At 53.9% G+C, this 26,058-nt stretch overlaps 1 protein-coding gene across 1 annotated transcript in view; it reads left to right on the plus strand.

The window, feature by feature from the left end:
* Window positions 1-3,451: 3,451 nt before the first annotated feature.
* SLC29A3 (solute carrier family 29 member 3) overlaps window positions 3,452-26,058 on the plus strand; it is a gene marked incomplete at both ends in the record, with an annotated part of 36,790 nt that continues 14,183 nt past the window's right edge. The window contains 2 exons of the mRNA XM_082673534.1: window positions 3,452-3,817; window positions 23,963-24,045. Coding sequence (XP_082529660.1) covers window positions 3,452-3,817; window positions 23,963-24,045 — 449 coding nt within the window. The remainder of the gene's footprint in view (window positions 3,818-23,962; window positions 24,046-26,058) is intronic.

Raw genomic sequence — 26,058 nt, forward strand, 5'->3', positions numbered from 1 at the left:
GGAGTCTGGGGGCAGGTGGAGAGCTTTTCCGGGTTCTGGGGAGCAGGGCTCTGGGAAATGATGGGGTCGGGCTCCACGGTGGAGAAGCAGCTGCGGCAGCACCGAGAGCCGGCTCACGGAGCGCTCGCACGCCCGCCTGCGCAGGGCACCTGGCGGCCCGGCGCCTCACTCTCTCCACCTGTGAAGTGGGGCAGCAGCGCAGGGAGCGCCGGAAGGAGAAAGGTTTGCAAACCGGGAAGCGCCGGCGGTGGTGGGCGGGGCGGCGCCTGGAGGCGGAGCCCGGCCTGCGGCCCAGCAGAGCCGCGAGTCGTCGTAGTGGCCGAGGTAAGCAGAGAGGCGGCGGCGACGCGGCGGCGACAGTAAGTGCGGGCCGGCTGTCGGGCGCGGGTCTGGCCCCCGCCCAGCTCTTCAGGCCCTCGGTCGCCCACTGGGCTCGCGCAGTCGGCGGCCTCCCGCCGCGGCCCTCCTGGGGGGCTCCGCGGGAGCCTCAGGACCCCGGCCTCTGTCTTGGCGCCTCTCGCTGTGGCCCCCTCCCCAGCGTCCCTCCGCTTCCTCTCCGCCCTCTCTCCTCCTCCCCCTACTTTCCCTCTTTCTGGGTCTCTATCTTCTTTCTCCCCCAGATTCTCCGCCCTCCTCCCCATGGATTTCCTGAGACTGGACCTCACCGCCTGGATATGGGGGGCCTGGGTATGGACAGGTCAGCCCAGAGTATCCAGAAGGTGGCTGACTGTCCAAACTGGGAAGCCTGAGGCTGGGGGTGTCCACAACCCCAAGGCACATTCTGCCATGGCCTGTGGGTGGCACCGTGAGTTTCCCAGCAGTGCTTTCCCGTAGGTTAGCTTCACCAGCCCCCCTGCCCCCATTTCATAGGTGAGGAAATAGAGACACAGAGGCGAGATTGCCAGAGTCAGTAAGAAACTTCCTGGAAACCAGCACCCAGACCTGGAGGATGGCCTGCAATGACTCCAGGCCCCGGGAGTTTCTGCTGCTTCGTGCAGCGGCTGCCCCTTGCCCCAGGTCACCCAGGACGGGAGCAGGGCTGAGCCCAACGAGCTCCTGCAGGTGCCTGAGGAACACACTCCAGGCCACAGCCAGCCCACCAGCCGAGGCTCTTCCTTACCTTTTTAATCCAAAAGCCAGCAGCTCGTTTTCATCAAGAGTAATAAGACTTTGCTCACTCCAGTGCCTTGGCCTGTGACCTGGGTGAGAGGAAATTCCAGGCTCCTTCGAAGCTTTGTCAAGGCTGAATGGTCCTGGACAAATAGATATCTGGAGCTGAGAATGGACTCCGGCAGAGTGTGGCCTGGGTGACCGAGCTGTTGGCCCCTGCACCCACACTTGGAGCTGGAGCATCTGGAAGGAACCACTTGGCCTTTGTCTGTTGTCCTACGTGGGTCATAATTTTTACATTTTAAACACTAATTTAGAAATGGGGTGTGTGTGTGTGTGTGTGTGCACACACATGTGCACGTGTGGCCACACTGTCTGGTTAGTGCTGAGCTCCCTGTGAGCAAAGCTGGGAAAGGGCTCTGCTCAACCAGGGGAGTTTAAAATAGACTTGCTGACTCGGATGCTCTGGGTATCCGGCATCCTCCTGCCTGCCTGCTGCAGGGTATATGCTGCCCCAGTAGGGGAAAGCGTCCTGGCTGCCCCCATTCATTCCATTCATTCCAGAGTCCATTCATTCAGCAAACATTGATGAGGGTGCCCTGCAGTGCTGCCTTCACCGCTGCTCACACTCACTGGCCTGGAGCCAGCAGACAAGGGTGCACGTTGCCAGCCACCTGCCTCCCAGGGACGCCATGGAGTCCACATGGGCTCAGACTGCTTGGCTGTGTAACCTTACTCTTACTGTGTGACTTTGGGCAAATTGCTCAACCTCTTTGAGGCTCACTCTTCACCTGTGAAATGGGTCTTAGAGTACTACCTACTATACTGGGCTGTGGTCAGCCTCAAGTGCTAGGTACAGACCTTGACATGCATGAGTACTGGATTTAATTTTAACTATCGGGAATTCTTACTGTTTGAATGTGGGACAAATCAAGTGACGTAAGTCCTCATCCTTTGCTTCTGATAAAAAGGAGACAATAATTTCTGTCCTGCCTAATTCCGGGAAATGTTGTGAGGCTCTCCCGAAATAGTAGCAGAGCCTGATAAGGCTCTGTACCTCTGTGACACAGTGTTCCCATCTCACCTGGCCTGGCTTGGTGCTCTGAGTTAAGGCTCAGACTCCTACGTGAGCCGAGGTGCATTGATTTGTTTATTGCAGAAGGGACTACAGAGTATCCCATCCTCAGCTTTATGGAAATATTTCCCATTTATCAAGCTGCTGTCATGGCCTGTGTGCTATATAGGGCATAGAAGCAGGCGTGCTACCTTGCAGCTAAACTCCACAGCCAGCCGGCCAGGTGACAAGCTGAGGATGGCAGGGAAGATGCTGACGTTTGTCAGCATTGCCAGCCAGTCGCAGTTTACAAAAACCATTGGAAAAAGGCTTCCCTGGGTTTGCGGATGGGGATGGGGAAGGTGAGGGTCAGAGCATGGTGACTTGCCCAAGGCCATCTACACAATTGTTACTGGCAACCTGGAATCTTCGATTTGTCTTAGCTGCTACCACAAATGGGGAGTTGCTGTCTCGTGGTGGGATGTGATGAACAGAGGTGGGGACCCAGGCCGGAGCTGCAGGCTCAGGCTTGGCCATTGGCCTGGTTTGTGACCCATTCTTTGGACCTCGGTTTCCCCACAAATGAAATGAGAGAGTGGACTATTAGATGTTTCAAACCAGCTTCTGGGGGCAGCGCTAGACACCATGAGGTTGTTTGTTGTTGTTAACATTATTTAATTTGAATGCCTTTATTTTTATTTATAATTTTATTTTTGAACAGATAATACATTCACAAAGTTCAGAATTCGAGAGGCGCAGAAGAGTATGCAGTGAAGTCCCCACCCTCCCCATCCCTAGCCTCCCACCTCAGAGGCAACCACTGTTTGAAATTTTTTGTGTCCTTCCAGAGGATATACGTACATATGTGTATTTTCTCCTTCCCATCTACCCCATCCCTGCTTTTTTGCACAAATAGTACCATATTCTGCACACTTTTCCTGCTCCTTACTTTTCTCACATAAAGTTGAAGAGTTTAGAGAGCACTGTGTGCTCATCAGGGGTCCTAATTCCTTTTGTTATGGCTGCTTAGAAAGTTCGATGCCTTGAGACCAGATTTGCCCTTGCAGGTTGATTGCCACAGGCCCCACCATGCCGCATTGCCTTACTCCCAGCTGCCCCGCAATTATTTGCTACTCTGTTGCCCTTGTATGGACTGGGTGGGGGGAACCTGAGGTCACTTACAGTGTGACATCTTATCCTTCTCCCTAATCTTTAAACCTGAAGCTCTCGAACCACACCTTGGTGACCCTGTAGACCTCAGAGTGGGGACATAGTCAGCTCTGTAGGATGGGTGAGTTCCGGCCTCAGCTGCTGATCACCTGCCCCATGTCTGCTTCTCTCTCTGCTCCAACAGTGGCCATCGTCTCAGAGGATGACTTTCATCAAAGCTCCAACTCCACCTACAGAACTGCAAGCAGCTCTCTCCGAGCTGACCAAGAAGCACTGCTTGAGAAGCTGCTGGACCACCCGCCGCCCGGCCTCCAGAGGCCCAAGGACCGCTTCAGTGGTACCTACATCATCTTCTTCAGCTTGGGCATCGGTGGCCTGCTGCCATGGAACTTCTTTGTCACGGCCCAGGAGTACTGGACATTCAAACTCAGCAACTGTTCCAGCCCAGCCACACTGGAGGAGTCTAAGGGCTCGGACATCCTGGTAAGGCGTGTTCCTCCTGGGAGGCGGTGAAGGGCGACTTCATTTGGGGGCACCCTTCCAGGGAGGCTTGCAGCGTCCTAAGAGTATGGATGCGAATTGGGAAGCTGTGTGGAGTATAGTACGTAGGTGGAATTCACTTCAGCCCTAAAACATGCTCTGTGTTGTATATGAGGCCTCATGCTTCAGGTGGCAGGGGAAGATGGAAATGGATAAGACACAGCCCCAGCCTTCACATTGCTTAGTATTTAACTTGGGGAGGAGACGCAAAGGATGATTCTGTGCCGTGTGGTATGGTAACCAAGAATTCAGAGTCCATGCCTCCAGGAGTCTGAAAGAGTGGATATAATAGTGCTAAGTTCAGCTGTGAGTTGCAGAAAATTCCATAAGAGCAGTGGCTACCACAAGATAGAAGGTCATTTTTCTCTCATGTTCAAGTCTGGAGGGGGCCGGCCCAATGCTAGTGTGATGTTCCATGTTTGCAGGAACCTAGTTACTCCACCATATGTAGCTTCCATGTTCAAGATCACTTCATAGTCTAAAATGGCTGTTGGAATTCTAGCCATTACATCAAGTAGGAAGAGGAAAAGGACAGTTATAAGAACATAAACACTCTGGGAAGTAAAACACATTGCTTTTGCTCATATCGCATTGGTCAGTCGTGTGACCACAAGCACTGCAAAGGAGGCTGGGAAGTGTAGTCTTTAAGTGTTGTCTTTATCCCGAGAACCATGTACCCAGCCCAGATAGGAGTCTGTGTAGTTATGGAAGATGGGGAATTGAAGACTGGGCGTAAGTAGTCTTGTTATTAGGGGAGAGATCTCTGCAACTTAGAAGAATGGGGAGGAGACATTCCAGGTGGAAGGAAAACTCTGAGCTATGGCAGGTTGGGAGGAAAGTTCAGATGTCTATTAGGAACAGTGAAGCATCTGGTTTTGCTATATGTGGGGTGCATATAAGAGAGAAATAAGGCTTGAGATAATTTCCTGGGCCTTGAAGGCTTTGCTTGGGCCTTGAATGTCAAGGTGAGGAGTCTCAGTTTGGTTGGCAGGTGGCATCAAGCCCTCTCTCTCCACCTGGGGCTGCTCATTTTGTGGGGTGACTTTTCCCATGGGCAGGGAGAGTGTTAAAGAAAAAATTATTCTGCCACTTGTTAAAGTGGTAAGGAAACCTTTACTCAAGACTGTTGCAGTAAGGGAGAGAGATTGGGCTCAGCTCCAAATACTGCAAGGACAAGTGGGGATTTATAGCTAAGGAGCAAAGTGAGGGGGTCAGTGGTTGGAACATTACTAAGAGGAATCATCAGGGTAGAGGGATTTTTCTTCCTCATAAATTAAGGTTTCATTATAATTTGGTTTAGTATAAAAATTGTCACTAACCTTACTTGGAAAGTAGCCATAGCATTTGAGAATTATTTCTTTTTTTAATGTTGAAGTATAGTTAATTTACAATGAAGGGTAGGGGGATTCTTGCTAAAGGCAGGCCAATGACATAGACACCAAGGGTGGGGGATGAAGAACTTGATCAGATCTCGAGGGTGATAAGATATCAAGGGTGGGGGGATTCTCCATAAACTGACTTCGAAGGATTCTTGCTAAGACTGAGCTGGCAGGTGGAGACAGGCCGGGGGCTAAGGTCCAGGTTTAGTGGAGAAGAGGGTTCAGTGTGGTTACTCTGTCAGGAGCCTCAGTTTTCGCAGCTGATCTAGGGCAAGGTCTGCTCTCTCTTGAAAGCTCATGGATGGGGGAAGCAGGGTGCTCTAAAGGCATCCCAGGCTGGGGGTTGCCAGCTGCCCCTCTCCTCCAGGGGTGCTCCAGGGGACAAGAAGAGGATACCCTAGCAGACCCTAGCCATACCCATCGACTGGCCTAGGAGTTGGCTCGCCACCCCTTTTCTGAGAGCACCTTTGAACTCCCTGACCTAACCCCGAGGAACTTTCAATGAGTCTGATGCATTGACTGAGGCATCCCTATCGTCTGTCTGGAAGGGCTCTACCATGGCTATGCAGTGGAATCACCCAGGGAGCTTTTTAAAATTTCCAGTCTGGGCCCTACCCCAGAGATGCTGATTGAATAAGGCCGAGGTGAGGTGTGGACATGGGCATTTCAAGACTTCACACTCCCTCCTCCAGCTCCAGCCCCTTGGTTCTGACACCCTGTGAGGGCCTCTCCCTGTTAACTGAGGAATTCACACATGCCTCCAGAGGCCAGAGCAGTGCGTATAAACTCATTTCTGCAGTGAAGGGCTGTCACGGAACCTAGTATAGTAATTTAGAGCGTCCTCCTCAAGGCGTGGTCTTGGGACCAGGCATCACTGGGAGTGTGTTAGTGATGCAGAGTCTCAGGCCCCCAGACTGACTGAGTCAGGAGCTGCCAACACGCCGCCCTGGTGACTGGCAGGCATGGTAGAGTTTGGGAAGCACTGGCTAGGGCAGGGCTTTTGGAAACAGACTGCATGGGTTCAAACCCTGCCTCTGCTCTTAGCTCCCTGGCCTCTCGGTGCTGCCTCGCCTTGCAGGCATATAACAGGAGGATGATACACCCACCAACTTCTTAGGGTTGTGGTGAGGGTTAAGTAAATTCACAGGCATGCAAAGCACTTAGCGCAGGGCCTGGCACCACTACTGCGAGTTCTGTATAAACATTATGATCATTATTATCCTTCGAGGAATGGGGCCACACTGTGAGCTGCAGGTGGCCCTGCTGTATTTCCAGACGTCTGGCTTCACCGGGGTGCTTTATGATCCACTCTCATTTACCAGTGACTCAAGCGTCCCAGCTTTCTGCCAGCTTCCTTAAATCAGCCAACTCACTTGGGCTTCATCCAGAAGATCCCTGTCTGTCTGGGCCAGCACCCGGCCCTGGGTGGCCCCCAGGGCTACATTCCATGTGCACCTGTCCTGCCTCCTCTTCTGCCCGCTGCCCTGGCCCCAGCAGCGGGCTGCCCAGGGCAGGCGAGGATGTGCGGTCCAGTCCCTGGGAGTGGCCCTCGCCCAGCGGAGGTGTGCCGTGAGCGGCTCTTGCTGCGAGGCAGTCCCTTCCCAGCTGCAGGCACTTAGCATTCCAGGCCCTGCTGCTATGCTTTATTGCCTCTTTCCAAGTGCTGGCAGGTGCAGATGTAGTACCTGCGGCTGCCCGGAGCTCCTCGCTCTTGGCATCGGAGATGAGAGACCTGTCACCCCTCGATTCATGGGCCAGGTTTGGGAAGCAAGCATGCTGGGGTGTTTCTGCATTTTGTGCGCCATTTTTCTTTGCCTAATTCCTCATTCCTGCCACCCGCCTCCCCAGTTCTTTCCCCCTCTCTTCCTGATTTCCCTGCGAGAGGCGGCTGGTCTGTGCTGTCACCTGAGGGCTACTCTGGGGGGAGCGAGCGGGGAAGAGTCAAATGGGTCTGTCTCCAGCCACCACCTGCAGCTCAGTTAGCTGTGGGCCTGGATGTTGGTTGTTCTCCGTACTTCCTTTTTATATTTCCCAGGGACGGATACCGTTGGGTGGGGAACTTGACTCCGTAGGGGTGTTTGCACAGACCCCCTCCCCGGTTATGTCACTTTCAAGGTCACCCCCCTTCTCAGGATCATTTTCTTCTGCCTGGAACACCCTTGGGGTGGTTTAGAAAGCATTCTCAGGCTCGCCTGCCCCCTTGTCTCCGTTCTCTGGAATAAGAACTTTGAATAAACTCACCACAAGACTGTGGGCCCAGAGCCAAAAAAATGAGAGCATAAAAGAGGAAGAACTGATAGGAAAAGATGGTGCTTTGGGGAGCCGCCTTCCGAGCCTGACTCTGGGCCACCATGCTGGCAAGGGTGCCAAACACACTGTCTCTCATTAACCCTGTTTCTGGGGGGTTTTTTCAGGCAAAAAGCCAGAGGCTCAGAGAGGTTCGATAGCCTGCCCCTAATCACATAGCTAGGAAGGGCTGTAAACAGTTTTACGGAGAATTTAGGTGGATAGATGACTGCAGAATTTGTCCTGCTCGGAGGGTAGTGCAGACGGGACTGTCCTGGAGACAGAGGCCACCCCACACCCTGATGTGGCCAAACCGTATTATCTTTCTTCCTGTGGAGAGCCTGACCCTGGTCTGGCCTCCTTTTCCCCCCTGGAAGCCCAGGTGCCTTAGCTGTACCCCTGGATTCTGGACCCAGCTTCCAAGCTGTCAGCATCCCTGATCCCTTCCCCACACCACCTCTACCACATCCCCCTGCCCCCCACCCCAGTCCTCCCCTGGCTCTGGGGTTCGTAAACCATCCCTGATCCTGTGGGGGGCCTCCTTGGCCTCTCCTGCAAGCCTGTAGCGCTGCCGCTGGGCCCGGGACTATAAGGCGGACACACACCCCCTTTCTGCCCCAGAGAAGGTGGTGATGACACCTTCTCCCGGTCCTCCCCTGCCACGAGGCCTCCACGGCCCCTGCCCACGCATTCTTCCCATTCGCCTTGGCCTGCCCAGGGCTCCTCTCTGAGGGGGCTGCGGGACATGGCCAGGTCATGGGTGGGACCCACAGTCCGACTTGGGGTCAGCGGGGCCAGGACCCACGCCTGGCCATCTGTTGCCATCCTGTCCATCCCCTGACCAGAGGCGCTCCAGGGGCTCAGACCAGGGAGTGGGGCAGGAGGTAGGTGTGTCTGTTACTCCTGGGAACCTCCCCTGCCTCCACCCTTCTGAACTACGGGCTCCTCATCTGGGTCCCCAGAGCCTGGCGTACTTCCCCATCAGGTCCTCACCCCACAACTCATGGTATTGAGGACTTATTGTGGGGTAGCAACACTCTCAGCACTTTGCCTGCATTAACTAATTTAACCCCCAGCACCCTGTGAGGTAGGAACTGCTATTATCCGTGGTGACAGTACCCTTTTCAAAGGTGAGAATGCCTCCCCCGCCAAACCGTTTGCTCTTTTGGAATAGTGAATACAGTTCTCTTACTCTGCATCCCTGTGCCCCCAGCATAGAGTTGCACATGATAAGTATTTGTTGCTTTAGTTATTATATGGCTGGGGAAGGAAGCCCCATCACCCCAATCCGGGATAGGGAGGGCGTGGCTTTACAAGGGAGCAGAAGATCTGGGGGTCACAGTGGCCACCACCAAAGGAGTTCTGACGTTTCAGGTGGGCTAGCAGAGACACGAAGTGGGCTTCCTGCATAGGGAAGGGATCCAGGTTGATCTGGTTCAGAAGGTCTCTGAGCATCTTCTCATTTATGGCACCTTTGTCCTGGCCCAACCCCTCAGCCCCGCAAAGAAGCAGGATAGCATGACTTGGGAGCTATTCTTACGACTAAGGGCAGACATCCCAATTCAAGGAGAAGGGCTAAAAGCAACCAGGATGAACTAGTTTTGAGAAGGACAGATTATCAGAGGTCTTGGTAACGACCTGTTGATTTTACAAAGTCCCCGCCACACAGCCTGTACCTGCCGCCATTGGACCCACCATCTTACTTCATCTGCAGGATGACCTGGTGAGTTAGGTGCTGTAGCCCCAGTTTTCAGATGGAGAAACTGAGCCTCACAGATCTGGAGACACTGACCCAAGGTCACTGACTAGCAAGTGACAGAACTGGGCTGTGGACCAGTCTGGAGGTCAGCGGAGCCTGTGCTGGTAACCGGCGTACTCTGGCCTCTCCATCTCCCCTAGCGTCCTCCGCTCTGGCTGTACGGTAGAATCACCCGGAGAGTTGTGAAAACCTACCCGCCTGCCCCACCCACCTGATTCTGGTGACATTGAAGGAGGGGCCTGGGCAGAAGCATTCTTAAGCTCTGGGAAGAAGCATTCTTAAGCCTTAAGGTGAGGCTAACATGCAGCCCCATGATCCAAGAGAAAGGTTAGCAGGTGGGGGTGATGAATAGCTGTCCTCTGCCTCTACCAGAGCATCCATTGAATGGGCTTAGGCTACATCATGAGAGACTTAGGTGAGCCCTCTAGAAGGACTTCCTGCAGTGCAAGTGGTCAAAGCTGGCAGTGGAGGGGAGAATGAGAGCAGGCTCTCTACTGCAAGTCTGAGGAATGGTTTTCCTTAACCTGGTCTTCAGAGAGTGTGGGGTGCACTCTGGGACCCTTACAAACGGAGATGGTGATGCCAAAAGCTCAGCCTTTTTTGCACCGGTGCCGAATCAAATCTCAGAGACAGAGTTTCGGGTAATGTAGAAAAGAAGAGCTTTATTGCTTTGCCAGGCAAAGGGGGACACAGCGGGCTCCTGCCCTGAAAAGCTATGTGTCCCAACCTGGAGGATTTGGTGAGGAGTTTTATAGCAATGATTCAAGGGTGGGGTTGCTGATAAGATCAGAGTGTGTGCAGGGCCTGCACTCCCCTAATCCGGTCTCAGGTAATCTTTTTTTTTTTTTTTTTTTTTTTGCGGTACGTGGGCCTCTCACTGTTGTGGCCTCTCCCGTTGCGGAGCACAGGCTCCGGACGCGCAGGCTCAGCGGCCATGGCCCACGGGCCCAGCCGCTCCGCGGCATGTGGGATCCTCTCAGACCGTGGCACGAACCCGTGTCCCCTGCATCGGCAGGGGGACTCTCAACCACTGCGCCACCAGGGAAGCCCTCAGGTAATCTTCTTGATGAGCTTCTCTGGTATGAAGAATGCTGACATATTCCATTTGTTGGGTTTTAATTCTATAAAGAGCTTAAAGACACTGTTATGTAGATCCCTTGAGGACCTGCCCCGAGGCTGCGCTATTGTTTCTTGGCTGCTCCTCCCTTGTCTCTGCACCCCCTCCCTTCCCTGATTAGCAACTGTTCGAATCTGCCCTTTGGAACTCAGGGAAGGTGTGGAGGCTGGAGTCTGTTCCCTACAAAAAAGGGGGTACAGAAGGGCTTCTGTGCCCAGGAGCCCCATAGGGTCCTGCTCTGTTTGACTGGATGGAGGGTCTGGTGCTCGCTTGACCTAAATGCTTTGGGCTTAATTCCTCAGTGTGACTCTGCTGTCCCCTGGTGCCTGACAGCCTGGAAAGAGACTTCAGCCCTTCCTCTGGGCACACGCTCAGTGTGAGCTGAGGGGTTCCATAGCCACCTTCCTCTTCCTCCTTGTTTGCCAGCCTCCTGAAAAAGGAGCAGTAGGGCCGACTGGGCACCGAAGTGGATGTCCTAGCACCTAGGGTAACACAGGCCAGAGCAAGTGAAGCCGTGAGAACGGAGGACAGGGAAATGGAGACAGTCCCGGCCTCTGCTCTCCTGGGCTGCTGTCACTGCCGGGACCAGCCAGTACCCTCTCTGTGCTGGATCAGGGAGTGGACTGTGATCTGCTCCTGGAGTTTGTAGAGCCCTGGGTAGTTGATTTTGTAAAAGCTGTGTGCCTGGGAGGAAGCTGGGTCTGTCTGTCTCGTGGGACTGCAGGGTAGCTGGGAGCAGCCCAGAGGGTGACAGAAGGACTTCCTTCAGCCCCAGTCCTAGCGGTGCCCTCCCCTGCTGTGTGGCTTGGGGCCAGGCTCCGTGGCCCCTGGGTGCTCTGAACACAGACCCACCATGGAGAGTCCGCAGCAGGTACAGAGCGCCCCAGATGTCGCTGGGAGAGAAGTCTGGTATTTACTGCGCATCTCCTGCACGGTAGCTGTGGTGTGAGGGATGGGCCAAATCCTCCTAACGTTAACCGCCTTGACCAAACCCTTGCCCTGTGCCAGCACTGTACTGAGGGCTCTGATTTGTTTATTAATTCCACGATATTTATTAAGCAACCTACTGTGTGCCAGAAGCGTTCTTTTCCTTATCTCTTTTGCTCCTTACTACAGCCCTCAGGGATAGGTATTATTATACGCATTTTACAGAGAAGGGAACCAAAGCTCAGAAAATACAGGTTATTTGTTCCCAGGCACAGAGTCAGTGACTCAGGCCGGGCCATCTGAACCCACATCGTCCATGCCCTTAACCCTGGGCTCCATATCGGCCTCTCCAGATGTTTTCAGACGACACATCTCATCTGGCAGGACGCACGTGTCTGTAATGGAAGCAGCAGTTTCACGGAGCAGTGTCTACACTTAAAACAATCTCTGATTGTAGTTTTCAAGGAGGAGCAAGTGATCATCCGTGCTGATCTTATAAATGGCTTATAAGCCACCCAGGCTGAGGAGGATGGAGAGTTTGCCTTTGGATTTAACCTCGTGTGGGCCCTTGGTGGCCTTGGGGAGCAGCGACATGGGGGTAGGGGCAGAAGCTGGACCCGAGGCCGTGAGGGAGAGGATGGGGGAGGGACTGGGGAGACCGCAAACCTGGGAAATACCTCTAGGAGTTTTGCTCTGCAACTCTTTCCTTCTGGAGGATTGGAGCGGGAGTTACAGGGGATGTGTGATCAAGAGGGTACGGATTTTCTGGGTTTGTTGTTTTTTTTTTTTTTTTTTCTTGGCGGTATGCGGGCCTCTCACTGCTGTGGCCTCTCCCGTTGCGGAGCACAGGCTCCGGACGCGCAGGCTCAGCGGCCACGGCTCACGGGCCTAGCCGCTCCGCGGCATGTGGGATCCTCCCGGACCGGGGCATGAACCCGTGTCCCCTGCATCGGCAGGCGGACTCTCAACCACTGTGCCACCAGGGAAGTCCGGTTTGTTGTATTTTTAACACAGGAGAAATAGCAGGTAGTTTGTGTGCTCATGTGAATGGTCCAGTGGAGAGGGGACCGTGGGTGCTGAGGACGAGGAAGAAACATAGCTGAGTGCAGTCTGCGAGCAGACAGGGCCTGGGCTCGGGGCACAGTGGAGGGGGTCCTGGAAAAGCACGCAGATGATTCATCCTGAGGAACAGGAAAGAAGGCAGTAAAAGTGAAAATGAAATAAAATTCTGGTTGTGACCCCTTAAGTGGATTTCATATCCTTTATGAACAGGGTTGCAACCTGTCATTTGAAAAGCCCTGCTCCACCCATTTGCCTGTCACCTCACATCCAGCCATAAGGATGCATTTTGCCCACAGAGGAGGAAAGTGAAGCAATAGTGACTTGCTGATGCCACAGGGCTATGAAGACAAGAGTGGGGGCCGTAACCCAGGGGTATCTATGAGTCTGTATCAGGTTTCCTGGGGCACTTGGCAGACACCCAGATTCCCAGACTCCGCTCTGCTGGCTCCTCCTCCCTGGGGTGGGCCTGGGCACTGTTGCCAGGTGCTCCTGACATGGCCAGCTGGCAGGGTAGCAGGTATCCAGGTCTCCTCTGTCCACATGCTGTTCCTTGAGAAGCACCATTCTGGGTGTAGATGGATCGTGACGCTCCTGCAGTCCACTCCTAGTGCAACTCAGACCTCTCCGAATGGAAAAGGTGCCTAGATTCCATTTGGCAATCTACTTCTTAAGAACAGAATTCTGAAGAATAGTGCTAAGTGAGGGAAACACCCTTCCTTACACCATGAAAGCATTGTAAGGCAGGATTTTGCCTGAGCCCTGTCATCCCAGGAAAGGAGAAGTTGGGGGCAGTCTGGGGGTCAGGCAGGTTAGGATGGGGCTATAGGCTTCCTGAGCAGGGCATGGGTGAGTGGCCACCAGGCAGAGAGGGCAGGTCCCTCCTCCCAGCTGCCCAGTGGCCTGGGCTAGCATGGATGGCTGCTCTAAACCATTTTTAAAAATTAGAACCAAAGTGAGTCATTTTTTTTTAATTCCCTTGTCCACCCTCTGATTCTAACTGCAGACCCAGCCAGCATGCTATTCCCAGTAAATACACCTGTGATGGCTTTTTCTTCTGTTTTTAGCTCTTGCTGTGTCCTGCAGAGGGAGAGAAAAAGCCCGACCTGAAACGCTGTCAGTCATGCCTTCAGTGGCCTCGACTTCTCTTTTTATTTTCTCCCTGTGTGCTCAGGGCCCCTGTCCACAGCTGTGCCCTGCTCCCTGGCCCTCCCAGGCTCTCGATCGCTCCCCCTCTGCCTTCGGTTTTACTTCTTCCTGCACACATCCTTAGAATCTAGAGGTGATTTCCTCGACAAATTAGAACACAGCCTGGGCCTTACGTGCTCGATTGTCTCGAGTACCCGGAGAGCAGAACCAAACTGTAGTCTTGGCCGAGCGCCTTCATTACAGGGCCATCTTCTGGGAGGGATCCGTGATGGCAGCAGCGACCTGGGAGGCCCTCTTGGGAGTCCCATGTGTGTGCACACACACGCACGCACGCATGCATCTGAGGCCTGTAGCAGCCTGTGGTTTCTGCCCACATGAACCCCCAAAGAAAAACAGCCTCCCTGTAGAGGAGAGGGCCTGTTGGGTGAGGAAGTGCAGCTGGGTCTGCTCAGGACTGCCTCTTCCTGGTTGTTCTCCTGGGTTTCCTTCTGCAGAGAGCAGCTGGAGCACCGCCAGGCCACCTCATTTTTTTTTGTTTTGGTTTTGGTTTTTTGTCTACCGCTTCCTCTTTAGGCACATGCCACAGGGCCTGGTCCCTGTCCCTAGCCATCAGCCCTGGGTTGCTGATGTGTGTCAGCCCTCAGGGGGCTGCAGAAGCTGAGGGGAGGTGGGGAATTTCCTTGGAAGGCCTCTTCCTCCTTGCCCTGGCCACATGATCAGGCTGCAGAAGAGGAAGGACAGGCTGGCCGAGCGTCAGCAGGGACAGAGCCCTGAATCAGCTCTCACCCCGCAGAGGTTGTGTGTGGACTTACAGGCTCCCTGTTTCTCGGACCTTTCCCTCTACCTGTTTCTGAGCCATCTCCCTGCCTACTAAGGTTCCAGCCTGAGGGTGCGTAGGGGGCACATAAGATGCAGATCCAAGGCCTGCTTGCCCCTCAGGGACCTGGCGAAGGTGGGGTGGAAGGTTGACGGAAGTGATGTTGTCATTTTCCGTGCTCACCCTGCATGGTGGAAAAACCTGGGGCTCAGGAGAGCTGGATTGTTTCTGACTCTTTGTCAAATTTGCGGGGCAACTTAGGGCTCCATTACCTTGTTTAAGAAACTAGATCGAGGCTGGCAAACTTTTTCTAAAGGGCCAGAGGGTAAATGCTTTAGGTTTTGCGGGCCACAGGATCCCTGTTTAACAGGTGCTCAGCTCTGCCCTTGTAGAGTGAAAGCCACTGTGGATAATTTGTAAACAAAGGGGTGCAGCTATTGTCCAGTATGTACAAAAAAAGAGCGTGGGCAGATTTGTCCCCAGGCCAGCCTTTTGCCAGGACTAGCCGCTCCCTTGTGGTTCTCCCCCTACGAGCGTTGTGAGATCCGTTATAGAGGTGCCTACCTGGCTTAATTTCTCTTCATAACACTTATCGCTGCCTGACATATTGTCTGTTTGTTTATGCATTAGCCCGCTGTCTGCTTGACCAGAGCATCAGTTCCACGAAAGCAGGAACTTGGACTGAATCCCCTGTGAATAGCTATGGGGCTCAATAAGTATGAGCAGAGTGATGAGTTAATCAGTAAGCATTCGCAGAGGGCCAGTCACGTGTCAGGGCTGGACTGCTGGCCGGGAGGGGCACGGGAGGAAGACTGTCGTCCCAGGATTAGACGCCGTGGTCCCATATTCAGGGGGGTGGAATCTCACTGTGGGGTCATTATTTTACCCGCACGCCCAGACTACACCGGAGCAGACTTCCTTCCCTGCCCCTGCCCAGTCGAGTTGCTCAAGCCTGAAACTGAGGCGTTACCTTTGTTTCCCTCTGTCTTTCCACCCCCACCTTCAGCCCATCAGCAAGTCTTGGCAATTCTACCTCTGAAACGTCTCAATCCCTCCAGTTCTCCTCTCCACGGTCTCAGCCTCGCTGGCCCCCAGGGCGCCCCCTTCAGTCGATTCTCCATGGAGGCTGCAGAAGCGGTCTCTTGAAGACAAAACAGAGAAGCTGTCCACTGCGCCAAGTAAGGGGACAGAGGACTGGGTCTGAGCTATGTGACTTTGGGCAAGTACCCGACCTCTCTGAGCCTCAGCGTCCTCCTCTGCAACATAGAGGGAGCAAAGACGTGATGAACACGCGGAATGGCACTGTGTGGTGGGGGCTTGGTGAATGGGTGCTGGTACCACGTTTCTCAGCTGTTCAGAATCCCACATCCAAACTCCAACCCCAGCCTGGACGCCCAGGCCCTGCGCATGCCCCCAGCCTGGTCCCCTCCTCTCTCCCTCACTCCCAGGATTCCAAAATCACCCTGGTTTTTCAGTTGCTTGAACACACTAAGCTCCTTCATGCTGCAGCAGGACCGTGCTCCCCCTCTACCCCCTACAAAGACTCTGGGAAGAATCTCGCCTCCTCCAGGTCCCAGGGGCTCCCAGCGAGCCTTGGCTCCCCTTGGCCTGCGGCAGCACAACTCCAGTCTCGGCCTCTGCGTTCACTGGGCGCCCTCCCTGTGTGTCTGCCTCTGTGCCCTCTCCTTCTTGTAAGGACACTGGTCCCTGGATTTAGGGCTCACTCTGATCCAGTGTGACGTCGTCTTAACTAATTATATCCGCACAGACCCTATTTCCAAATCAGGTCGCATTTGAGATTCTGTGTTGACGTGAATTTGGGGGGGACACAGTTCAGCCCATTATAGTGGGTGGCATGTGGTGACAGGAGCCTGAGGGCTCAGACCAGGTGGTGGTTATGGGTGGGCTGCAAAGAGGACCCCTTGAAGGAGTCTTTCCCCAGAGCCACCCAGGAGCGGGTAAGGCGTTCACAGTGAGGGCAGAGGCTGCATTTTTAGGGAGTTTGGAGTGAAAGGATGGAGGGGCCTGGTGGCCAAAGACTGTGAAGTCAAAGAGGTTTTTTTCTTAGCCCAAGGGAGACCTGAGTGAGCCTCTTAGGCAGAAGAGTAGGAGGGAGCAGCAGTGAGGGAGAGAGAGAGGAAATGCGGGTGGGGAAGGTGCGGATTCGTGGTGGAGGAAGAGCACCTTCTTGCCCTGGAAAGCTTTACACAGAGGGGAGGGAGGTCAGGGGAGCTCATTCCAGAAAACCTCAGGAACTTTGCTTATCCTCTGGCAGGAGTTCCAAAGGAGGTGTGAAAGAAGATCACAGGCTGAGGAGGGCTTCCAAGCTACTGAAGAGCAAGATTTATAGTGGCCCCGGGGAGTCTGGGCCTGGAGAAGGCCTGAGAGTCCATGCTCAGGCCAAGCATCGGGGCTGATGTTAGAACAGCATGCAAAGGTCTCATGGGGCCTTCTCTCCTTGGAGTGGCTGGGTCATCTTTCCAGGCCTTACCTGTCTGGCTCTGACCCCAGCTTTGCTGTGCCCTTGGGCCCCTGGCTACCCCGTCACACCTCGGTGGATCTGGGCTCCTGTTTCCCTCACCTCTCTGAGCCCTGGAACAGGCATTGCCCCTCCCTGCTCATCCAGGCCCCCAGCCACAAACCCCTTAGTTTTCTGAGACCGGTGCCCCAAACGGGGCCTCAGAAGCCACAGACAGGACGCCACCTGCACCCCTCGCGGGGACACCGGCCCTCTGCTCACTTCTTGGCCTGCCCAGAAGTGACTGTGACCAGTGCCAGGGTGGAGGCGCTTCCCCTGCAGCATCCCAGGCACAGAACTCAGCTCTGGGCTGTCCGAAGGCAGCAAGTTTGCAATGGCAAAAGCTATTCTTGGCTCCAGCCTGCTCGCTGCTGCTAATTTCATGCTCCTGTGATCCAGGTAACGCTTTGCTGCCTCGAGCTGCCACTCCCCAGGCTTGAGCCGCTTTTTCTCGCCCCGCAGGAGCCCAGCTGCCTCTGCTGTGCTCTTGAGGTGGGGGCCACGCAAAGCTGCCTCTCAGAAGCCTCTGGGCAGCCGGCCCCAAGCTAGGTGGCCGCGACTCGTGACTAATTTGCTGCACTTATTTCAAAGTGCGCAAATGGCATTCGGGGCAGAGGAAGCTTACCCAGGGCCTGCCAGAGATAAACGGGCTCATTTCTGGGCCTCCCTGCCTGAAGAAACCTCCTTCCCTGGACTCTGAGCTCAGAATTAAATTCTTCCAGAAGAGATGCTTAGCACGGAGGCTCTCAGCGTGGAGGAGAGGAAATGCTCCCGACGTAAAATGCGCCTCACATCTGGCCAGCTGGCTCTGCTGGGTTTTTAGATTGTGTTTGAAGAGCATCTCTCCCCCTTCCTGGTGTTCACAAGCTAGGCTAGAGGGTCACGGACGGAAATGGTTTCTGCCTCTCCACTGCAAGTGGATCAATGCCCTGTGTCGCAGCTACAGGGCTGCTCCACACCGACCTGGCGCCTGGGGGCCACTGGCACCTAGCGCCCCCCGGCGGGCTCTGTCCACACTCTGGGTTTTGATCCCCGCCCCCACCCATCCTGGGGCGTTCTGCTGGGGTTTGCATGGTCAGGAGAGAAGCTGGAAGCCTGCCCAGTGCTTCCCAACTACAATGTCCTCCTTCACATGGCCTGTGCTTATCAGCAGACCGTGTCCATCCATTTCGGTGGCTGACAGTAGTGAGGGCTTTTCTCTCAATCTTTATTTTTTTGTGTGTGATTTTTACTGCTACTCTGATCTACAGGCCTGAGGAAATGCACAAGGGAATGGACGGTGGGGTTTAAGGAAAAGAGAGAGTTAACAGGCAGAGGGGAGAACTCAAGCCCCATCATTTCTGGCTGGGGCAGAGGGAAGACGCCACCCTGATGGACCCTTTGATCCCGCGGGCTGGTCCCAGCTCACTGCTGGGAAGGCATGTGGGCTGCCAGTCCCGGCCTCTGGGGCAGCCAGGGACATGCTGTAATTCCAGTGACGGTGTTTGGGTTTGTGTGACTGTGAGGCAGGCGGCCTCAGCTACAGTGGCTCTTACGTTTGTGGAGCGATGATAACGATCTCCCCATCCCACCCCTGCCCTGCATCAGAAAATCCTGCCACCAGCACTCTCCAAGTGTGCAACTCTGTGCAATTCATCCACCTCTGTTAACCTCAAGCTTCTTGTCTGTGAAATGGGAGTAATCCCAGTTCTGACTTGCTCTTACACGCTGAGTTAAGAGCAAATGGACTGGGGTCTGTGCAGGCCACATGTGAGCAGTTTTGTTCAAATGTCAATAACCTGGTACTGTGCAGGGCTTCTGTGTCCATTAGATTACCTGACAAGTGCCAAAGAGGACCTTTGATGTTACCTTTGCCAGACGCCGAGCCCTAGGTAATTGCAGAGTGCAGGGGAGATACTGGAGGGCAGGGGGGTTAGACTAGACATTCAAGGAGCAGAAGTTTCCCTCTTTGTTCCTCAGAGCTGGGCTCGCCTCACATTGAGTTGGAGAATTCCGAATGGTGGGGCCGCGCTCTCTCCTCAGCACCCCGAGGGGCAGGGGCAGGTGCTGGGGCTGCATTCCTGGATTGAATGGATCACAGGGTGCCTTTCTGTCTCAGTGCAGTAGATTCCTGTGGGTGCTGAGGAAAGCCTCAGGGCGGTCTGTTCCGACAAGTGAGCTGGGGTTAGAGTCCTGAGTGGCAAAGAAGCACCCATCCCTGCCTTTGCATGTGCTCTTCCCGCCTCTTGCAATGCCATTTCTCTCTCCACCAGCAACACCTCCCCATATCTGTCTGGCAAGCTTCCCCCCATCTTTCAGGCTACAGTCCAAGATGGCCTCCTATGGGAAGCCCCCCCCCCCCAGCTCCCTCCTTCCCTCCCCTCCCCTCCCTTGTATCCATTGTTCTACAGCTGTAGGATTGTACCAGACTACGTGCTGCCTAAGGGCATCAGGCACCCTTTCCTGTCTATTTTATACGCCAAACCACCAGCACGATGTTGGGCACACAGTGAACAGAGGAGTGGGTAGAACAGGAAGGGATGCTGATCTGGATGGACAGTGGCCACTCAGCCAGGCTGAGGGCTGTGGGATTACCAGCCTCTGCGTCTCCCGCCTCCTGGGGCGGGCAGACCTGCTTGGGGACCTTTCATCATCTCATAAAGTCCTGCCCTGCTACACCCACCCACCTTCCAGCCCTGCCTTCTTCCTGAATCAGATACGGTCTCCCACCTGCAATTATGTCAGGCCCAAACTGACCCCCATGAGTTGTGTAAAGCAGGGCTGCCGTGCTGCACGGCTCTGCGGAGCTCCATTCATGTCGCCGTCCACGTGACTGGTCCCCCTGGGGTTGTGCACAGCACAGCCTCCACTGTCACAGGAGAGGGCCCAGTGCCATTGCCCTCCTCCACTCCTCCGAGACTGGAGTCCTTGGTGTCCTTGGGTTTACCTCTGGAGGTAGAGGCTGCAGACTTGTTGCAAGGTGCCTGGTGGGATAAATAACAGCAGAGCCTTCTGAGGGAACTCTCAGGAATCGGTGAACCATGGTGTGAATTATCCCCAAGCATTGCATTACGTAAAATCAGCCTGTGGGATGGCGATTTCAGATTTCTTCGGAGGGGGCAGCACTGTTACCATTCTGACCGCGATGCGTTTGAACCAGTATTCCGATGTCTTCACACTTCCTTGAGTAAACTGGGAGAAGGTAACCTCAACAGGCCTTGGAAGCAAATGAGACGAACCCAGGAAGTGAGTACCAGCTGCAAGTCTGCAATGTGTGGGATCGAGAATTGAACATAGGGCCTTTGCTGTTGGATGTTTTCAGAAAGGAGCCTGAGGCAGCACCTTACCTGTGATACTCCGTGGGGAGTGCAGTCCTAGGGAAGTAAGAGTGAGGGAAAGGGGAGTGAGGCAGGGATGGAAGAGAGCAGATAGAGGCTGTGGTATCACTGCGCTGGCCACAGCTTTGCAGCTAAACACAGCTGCTTGCTCAGGCACACGGGATGCCTCCCGAGGAGCCGCGTGGAGCCGCCGCATTTTAGAACACGTGTGGTGGAGGGGGTGAGGAAGGAAAGACGAGCAACGTGTCTCTAGTCTCCTTCCCATCTCCTCTCAATGGTTGAAGCCTACCTTGTGGGTGGGGCTTTGCCTCCCCCACCCTTCAGAGAGGGTCACCCGGCCCCTCCCAGAGCCACCCAGGGAGCAAGAGCCTCTGCGAGCACAGCCCAAGCAGTACACAGGCTCAGGGGTCTCTCCTTGGCAGCTGGCCCCCCTGCTGGTGGCAGCAGTGACTTTATGACCACGTGGGACCAAGTAGCAAGGCAAATGGCCTAAGGGGCGGGTGAAGCGAGCAGATCTGGGGTGGCATGTAAACTAAGTCCAGTTTCTTGAAATCAGTGCATGCTGCTTGCAAAAATGATCCTAACTTTAGCCAAGGATTTGGAGAGGAAGGGCTAGGGGGACTGATGTGGTCGGCAAGCATAACCTTCGTTCCCCTCGTGGGCAGGCACGTCGGTCCTCACGTCTGGCAAGAAGCTGAATAAAATCATGGTCAGCTCTCTCTGCCTTCATCAAGGAACTGAATTTAAATTGTAACAGGAAGGCTGCGATATTCAGAAAAAACCCATTACTAGGAACTCAGCTATCCCAAACCCTCACTAAATAGGAATCTACTGCTGCAGAACAAAATACTAGCAACTTAGCAGCTTACAACAACACACGTTCGTTATCTCACAGTATCTGTAGGCCAGGAGTCTGGGTACAGCCTAACCCAGTCTTCTGCTCAGGGTCTCACATGGCTGCAGTAAGGGGTTAGCCAAGGCTGCAGTCTCACTGGAGGCTCAGCTGGAGAAGGATCATTTCCAGGCTTACTTGGGTTGTTGGCAGAACTCAGTTCCTTGTGGTTGTAAGACTGAGAGCTTCAGTTTCTTGCTGGGTATTGGCCAGAAACCACTCTCAGCGACTAGGGGCCACCTGCAGTCGTTGCCACGTGGGTTTCCTTAGCCTGGCCCCCTGCCTTCTCCAAGCCATCAAGGGAGGAAAAAAAGAGTCCAGCAAGATGGGTACCACCATCTCATGTAACATAATCCCATCCACATAATTGTGTATACCTGTCACCTTTGCCATGTTCTGTCAGTTAGAAGCAAGTCCAGGCAGGTCCCAGCCACACTCAGCAGAGGGGATGATACAAGGGCATGAACACAGGAGGCTGGGATCATGGGGGCCACCCTAAGAGCCTGCCCACCACACCTCATTTTGCTAGAACTCTGCTTATAAGCAAAAGCAGCAAATAAGTAAAAACCACCACATGTTTGTATCAGGAATTAAGTTTAAAAAAAAAAAGCTCTGTGGGATGTGCTGAGTCCACCTGTGTCACTAACCACAGCTCCCGGATCTGAACCAGTAGAAAGATGACCCAGGGTCAAGTCCATTCTTCCCCTGCCTCTGCGCCCCGACCACGTGCCCTTTGTAAAGCAGAGAAATGGGCTCAATCAACAGAAGGGGGGTCCTAGCCTTACCCAGTTGTCAATATTTAAAAAGCTTTTCCAACATTAAAAGGAACTTCTTCTGCTTAAATATCAACAAACCAGAACATTCAATTACCTAGAAAATCCCCATTCCTAAAATGTTCAAGCAACCTGAGCCTGCTTGAAAAAACAAAGACAGCTTCTGCATCCCACGTGATGACCGTTTATAGAGTTGCCACAAAATGAACAGCCACTGAAGGAAGGCTGTCATGAGGAACTCAGATTTGGGGCAGTCCTGGCCCCCACCTGCAGCTGTCTCTTCCTTGGGGCCCTTTTCCTTTGCTTGCAGCCGCCCATTGCCTGCCTGGCCTCACCTACGCCCAGCCACTATGTCAAGGAGTAATTGACTGAGTGCCTCGGACCAGTCCAGGCTCCACTGAACCCATCAGGCTAGGACAATGCGGTGGCCCCTCAAAGGAGGAAGGCTATTTCTAAGGCTCATGGTTGATGGACCACAGTAGCTGTGATTATCATTTTAATTACAAGGCCATCACAATCTTATATTCAGGGTGTGGATATCAGAGACCACAAAGCACTCTGCAGCCTTAAAAACAGACTGTGGGAACGGTCTGTGCTTCAGACTAGAAGTGGCCCATTATGACATCTTTCTTTCTTGGCCTCCACATTGCAGTCAGACTCTCCCAGAAAGGAAAGATCTTACCCTCCCTTTTAAGGTCTGGCGCAAATCCCACCTCCTCTGGGATCTTTTCCCAAAACCATATTCATTGCCATTCTCTCCAGGACTCAGCCCCCTCGTCCTACTTCCCTACCCAGAACTCCCTTAGAACTCACTGCTCCTACCACTGATTTGACAACAACCTGCCACAGAATTCTGACAGCTCTTGCTGCGGTGTTTTGAGACATTAAAAAACCTCACACTCTATCTTACACTCCCAATGGGACACCCCGTTCTTAACAGGGAAGAAGCATGTCTTAAACTCTGCAGAGATCCTACAATTGCCCGAGCTGTTTGCACATTGGCAAGATTTTTGCACACATTGTTCTTGGTACTTGGCACATTTGTACTCAAAATAGTTCCCCAGTTAAGTTCAATTTTGTAAACTTTCCAGAGTACTCACAGCTTTTCTATTTTTTAGGGTAAAGAATATCATTCGTATAAAGCCCTTGTACTTGCACACGGTATGCTGAATACATGGAAGCTGTTTTCACAGCTTAGAAACCATTGTCATGACTGACCTGGGGTTCACGGTTTGACATAAAAGGACCAAAGCCAAGATGTGTCAGCCTTTCCAGTGTTCTGGCTTTTTGTTCGACACGTATATTGAGGGATGAGGTACACTCAGTAAAATCTACCCTAGTGAGTGGACAATTCCCTGAGCTTTGAAAAATGCATAAAGTTGCCACTCAGCTTCTTCAGCTGAAAGTTGCAGCACATTATAATCAGGAATCTTCGTCTTTTCTGTGGTCTCATGCACTCTTTGTCTATAATACTGTTGAGCTACTTCCAGGAAAATGCCCTGGCCAGACTAAGAGCCACTTCCCAAAGTGGCTTTGACCTTGGGTAGCAGCTCTATTGAAGGAGCAAATCCAGAGTTGGAACAGAGTTTCTCTGCAAGGATCAGGGCCCCATGTATTTCTAACAGGCCTCACTTGGTTGCGAGAATGTGAGAATGGGGATGAGTCATAACAAAACCCATCTGGATATCTCTGAAATTTGACAATGGGCTAAGACGACCGATAGGATAAAATTTTTCTTTAAACATACATGCATACAAGTCCTGTCTCCATTGCCTCAGACGTGGGTGGAACAGGTAGGATGGGTGGGAGCATAGGCTGCAGAGCGTTAGTGCAGGGACAAAGTCCTACCCTTCCTTATGTCCCCAGCACTTAGCACAGCTCATTGATGGTATCTGTTGTGTGACCGAGTGAGTGGTCTTAGGTTAGAGATGGGGCAAGACCATGCCATCTCGGGGTGGACTTGCCCATCACTCGTAGGTGTCTAAAGACAGCGGGGAGAAGACCCACCAAGAGGGGCCCTGTCCATGCTCTCAGGTGGGGCCCCTCCCCTCCATCCTGAGTGACCTCAGCGGACTCCTCACTTCTGTGATTGCAGAACTACTTTGAGAGCTACCTGGCCGTTGCCTCCACCGTACCCTCCGTGCTGTGCCTCCTGGTGAATTTCCTGCTTGTCAACAGGTAGGCCACTTTCCTCCCTCTCCCAGGCCCCTGACCTTCACCTCCAGCCTCATCCACTCCCCTTTGGTCCACAGTTGCTTCTCTTCTGCTGGCTTACATGTGTCCACTAAAGTAGGAAGCAGGCAGTTCAGACTCCTCCGTGAAGACTGAGAGTCAGATCGGTTACCTGGGGCCCTGCCTATGGAATGCCCGGTCAGGGAGCCACACGCTGCCACATGGGGTCAGAGCTGACTGTCAACAGCTGCCTGGGCCGCAGGGACACCACAGATGGTGGGTGGGGCCCGGGGAGCAAGGTTTGTGGAGGCTGGTCTTCCAAGCCTTTCTGAGAGCCGTCGAAAGGTAAGAGCCTGGGGACTTCCCTGGTGGTCCAATGGTTAGGACTCTGTGCTTCCAACGCAGGGGCCACGGATTCGATCCCCGGTCTGTCAGGGAACTAAGATCCCACATGCCACGTGGAGTGGTCAAAAAAAAAAAAAAAATCAGAGCTAGAAGTTAAGAGGCTGGCACCCCACCACCCTGGCTCTCACTATATGGGAACGGGTCACTCAGTGCTCAGTGCCAAGCTGGTAACAGCAGCTCATGAGTCGGCCGCCTATGGGGGTGGTCAGTGGGCGACTTCTGGCACAGCATTTGTGAAGGGTGGGATGCACTGTGGAAGAAGGAATGACTTAGGAGATAGCCCGTGGCCCTTTCACCCCACTGGGTGACTGGTACCATCCGTTCTCCATTTAGGTTTACAGGGGTAACAGCCTGAGCTACTTTGCCTGCATTTCCCCTAAGCTATCATTAGCTGGTAAAGGTAGCTACGTTGTGATTCAGAAACCTGGGCATCTCTTGGGCACGGCCTACTGAAGCCTTAGGTCGCTGGTGGCAAGTCTGTTTTACCCAGCTCTGCTCAGTTTGTAGTGACTGCCTGGATCTCTGCTTGAACGGGATTCTACGGCAGGTCTGACCTCAGGGCGTGTGCTGTGATTACTGATGTCTGTTCTGAGTCCAGGAGGAGAGCGGGCAGCGCGTGTGCCTCAGGTGTGCTAAGCCTGAATAGACCAGTCTTTCCAAGCATATTATGTTGTGGGGTTATTCCAATGTTCTGTTGTTGCAGAGCAATGATCCCAGAGCATGGTGGCTGAGAACACTACCACCGTCTCTCATGGTCCTGGGAGGCAGCAGGCTCAGCCGGCAGCTCTGGTTGGCCCTCTCTCATGCCGCTGTAGACGCTGGGGCCTCCGCGGGGCACCTCTCTCTCTGTCTGTCTCTGTCCCTCCCCTCGGTCTCTCGCAGGTAGCAGGACTTTTCATGTTGTGGCTGAAGAGCAGGCGCTCCAAGAGAGCAAGGCAGAAGCTGCATGGTTTTGGTAACCTAGTCTCTGCAGTCACATACTGTCCCTTCTGCCCACTCAGTCTTAAGGGACCAGGGACCGCACCTTTCAATGGAAGGAATGTCAAAGAATTTTGCACGCCTCTTAAAACCAAAGTGAAGGCTGGACGAGCAAGAGGGAGGATGGTCTGAGACGGCCTGGGGGCCGAAAGCCAGCTGGCCCCTAACCTGCCTGCTCTTGCCTGTCCCTGGCACACGGGGCTACGGTCAGCGTCCTGGCAGGAGGAACGCAGCCTCCAGAGATCACGCCCAGAAGGAGGCAGGGGATGGAGTTATGAGCAGGGTAGAGCTGGGTCCCTGGCAGTGACTCAGAAGAGAAGGCATGAGGAAAGGAAGGGCATGCAAGAAGAGGACGACAAGGAAGAAGTGATGGAGCCATGGCGGTGGGCAGTCCCTCGGCCTCTCACCGCCCTGTCTCCTTTCCAGGCCCCTATCATGATCCTCTGTCCAAAGTGGAGGTCAGGAGACGTGCGCAGGACCACAGTGCCAGGAAGGGCTGGCCTGAGCTGGCGTCTTACCTGGCACTGCCCGCTCTGTGGTCGTGAGGTCCAGCAGGCCGGAAGCCAGCCGGGACCGGGGATCAGCGGCAGCGGCAGGGCAGCGGGGAAGGCCCAGCCTCAGGGCCCTGGGCGAATA

This window comes from Grampus griseus (assembly GCF_964374135.1).
Source record: "Grampus griseus genome assembly, chromosome: 16".
NCBI classification, from domain to species: domain Eukaryota; kingdom Metazoa; phylum Chordata; class Mammalia; order Artiodactyla; family Delphinidae; genus Grampus; species Grampus griseus.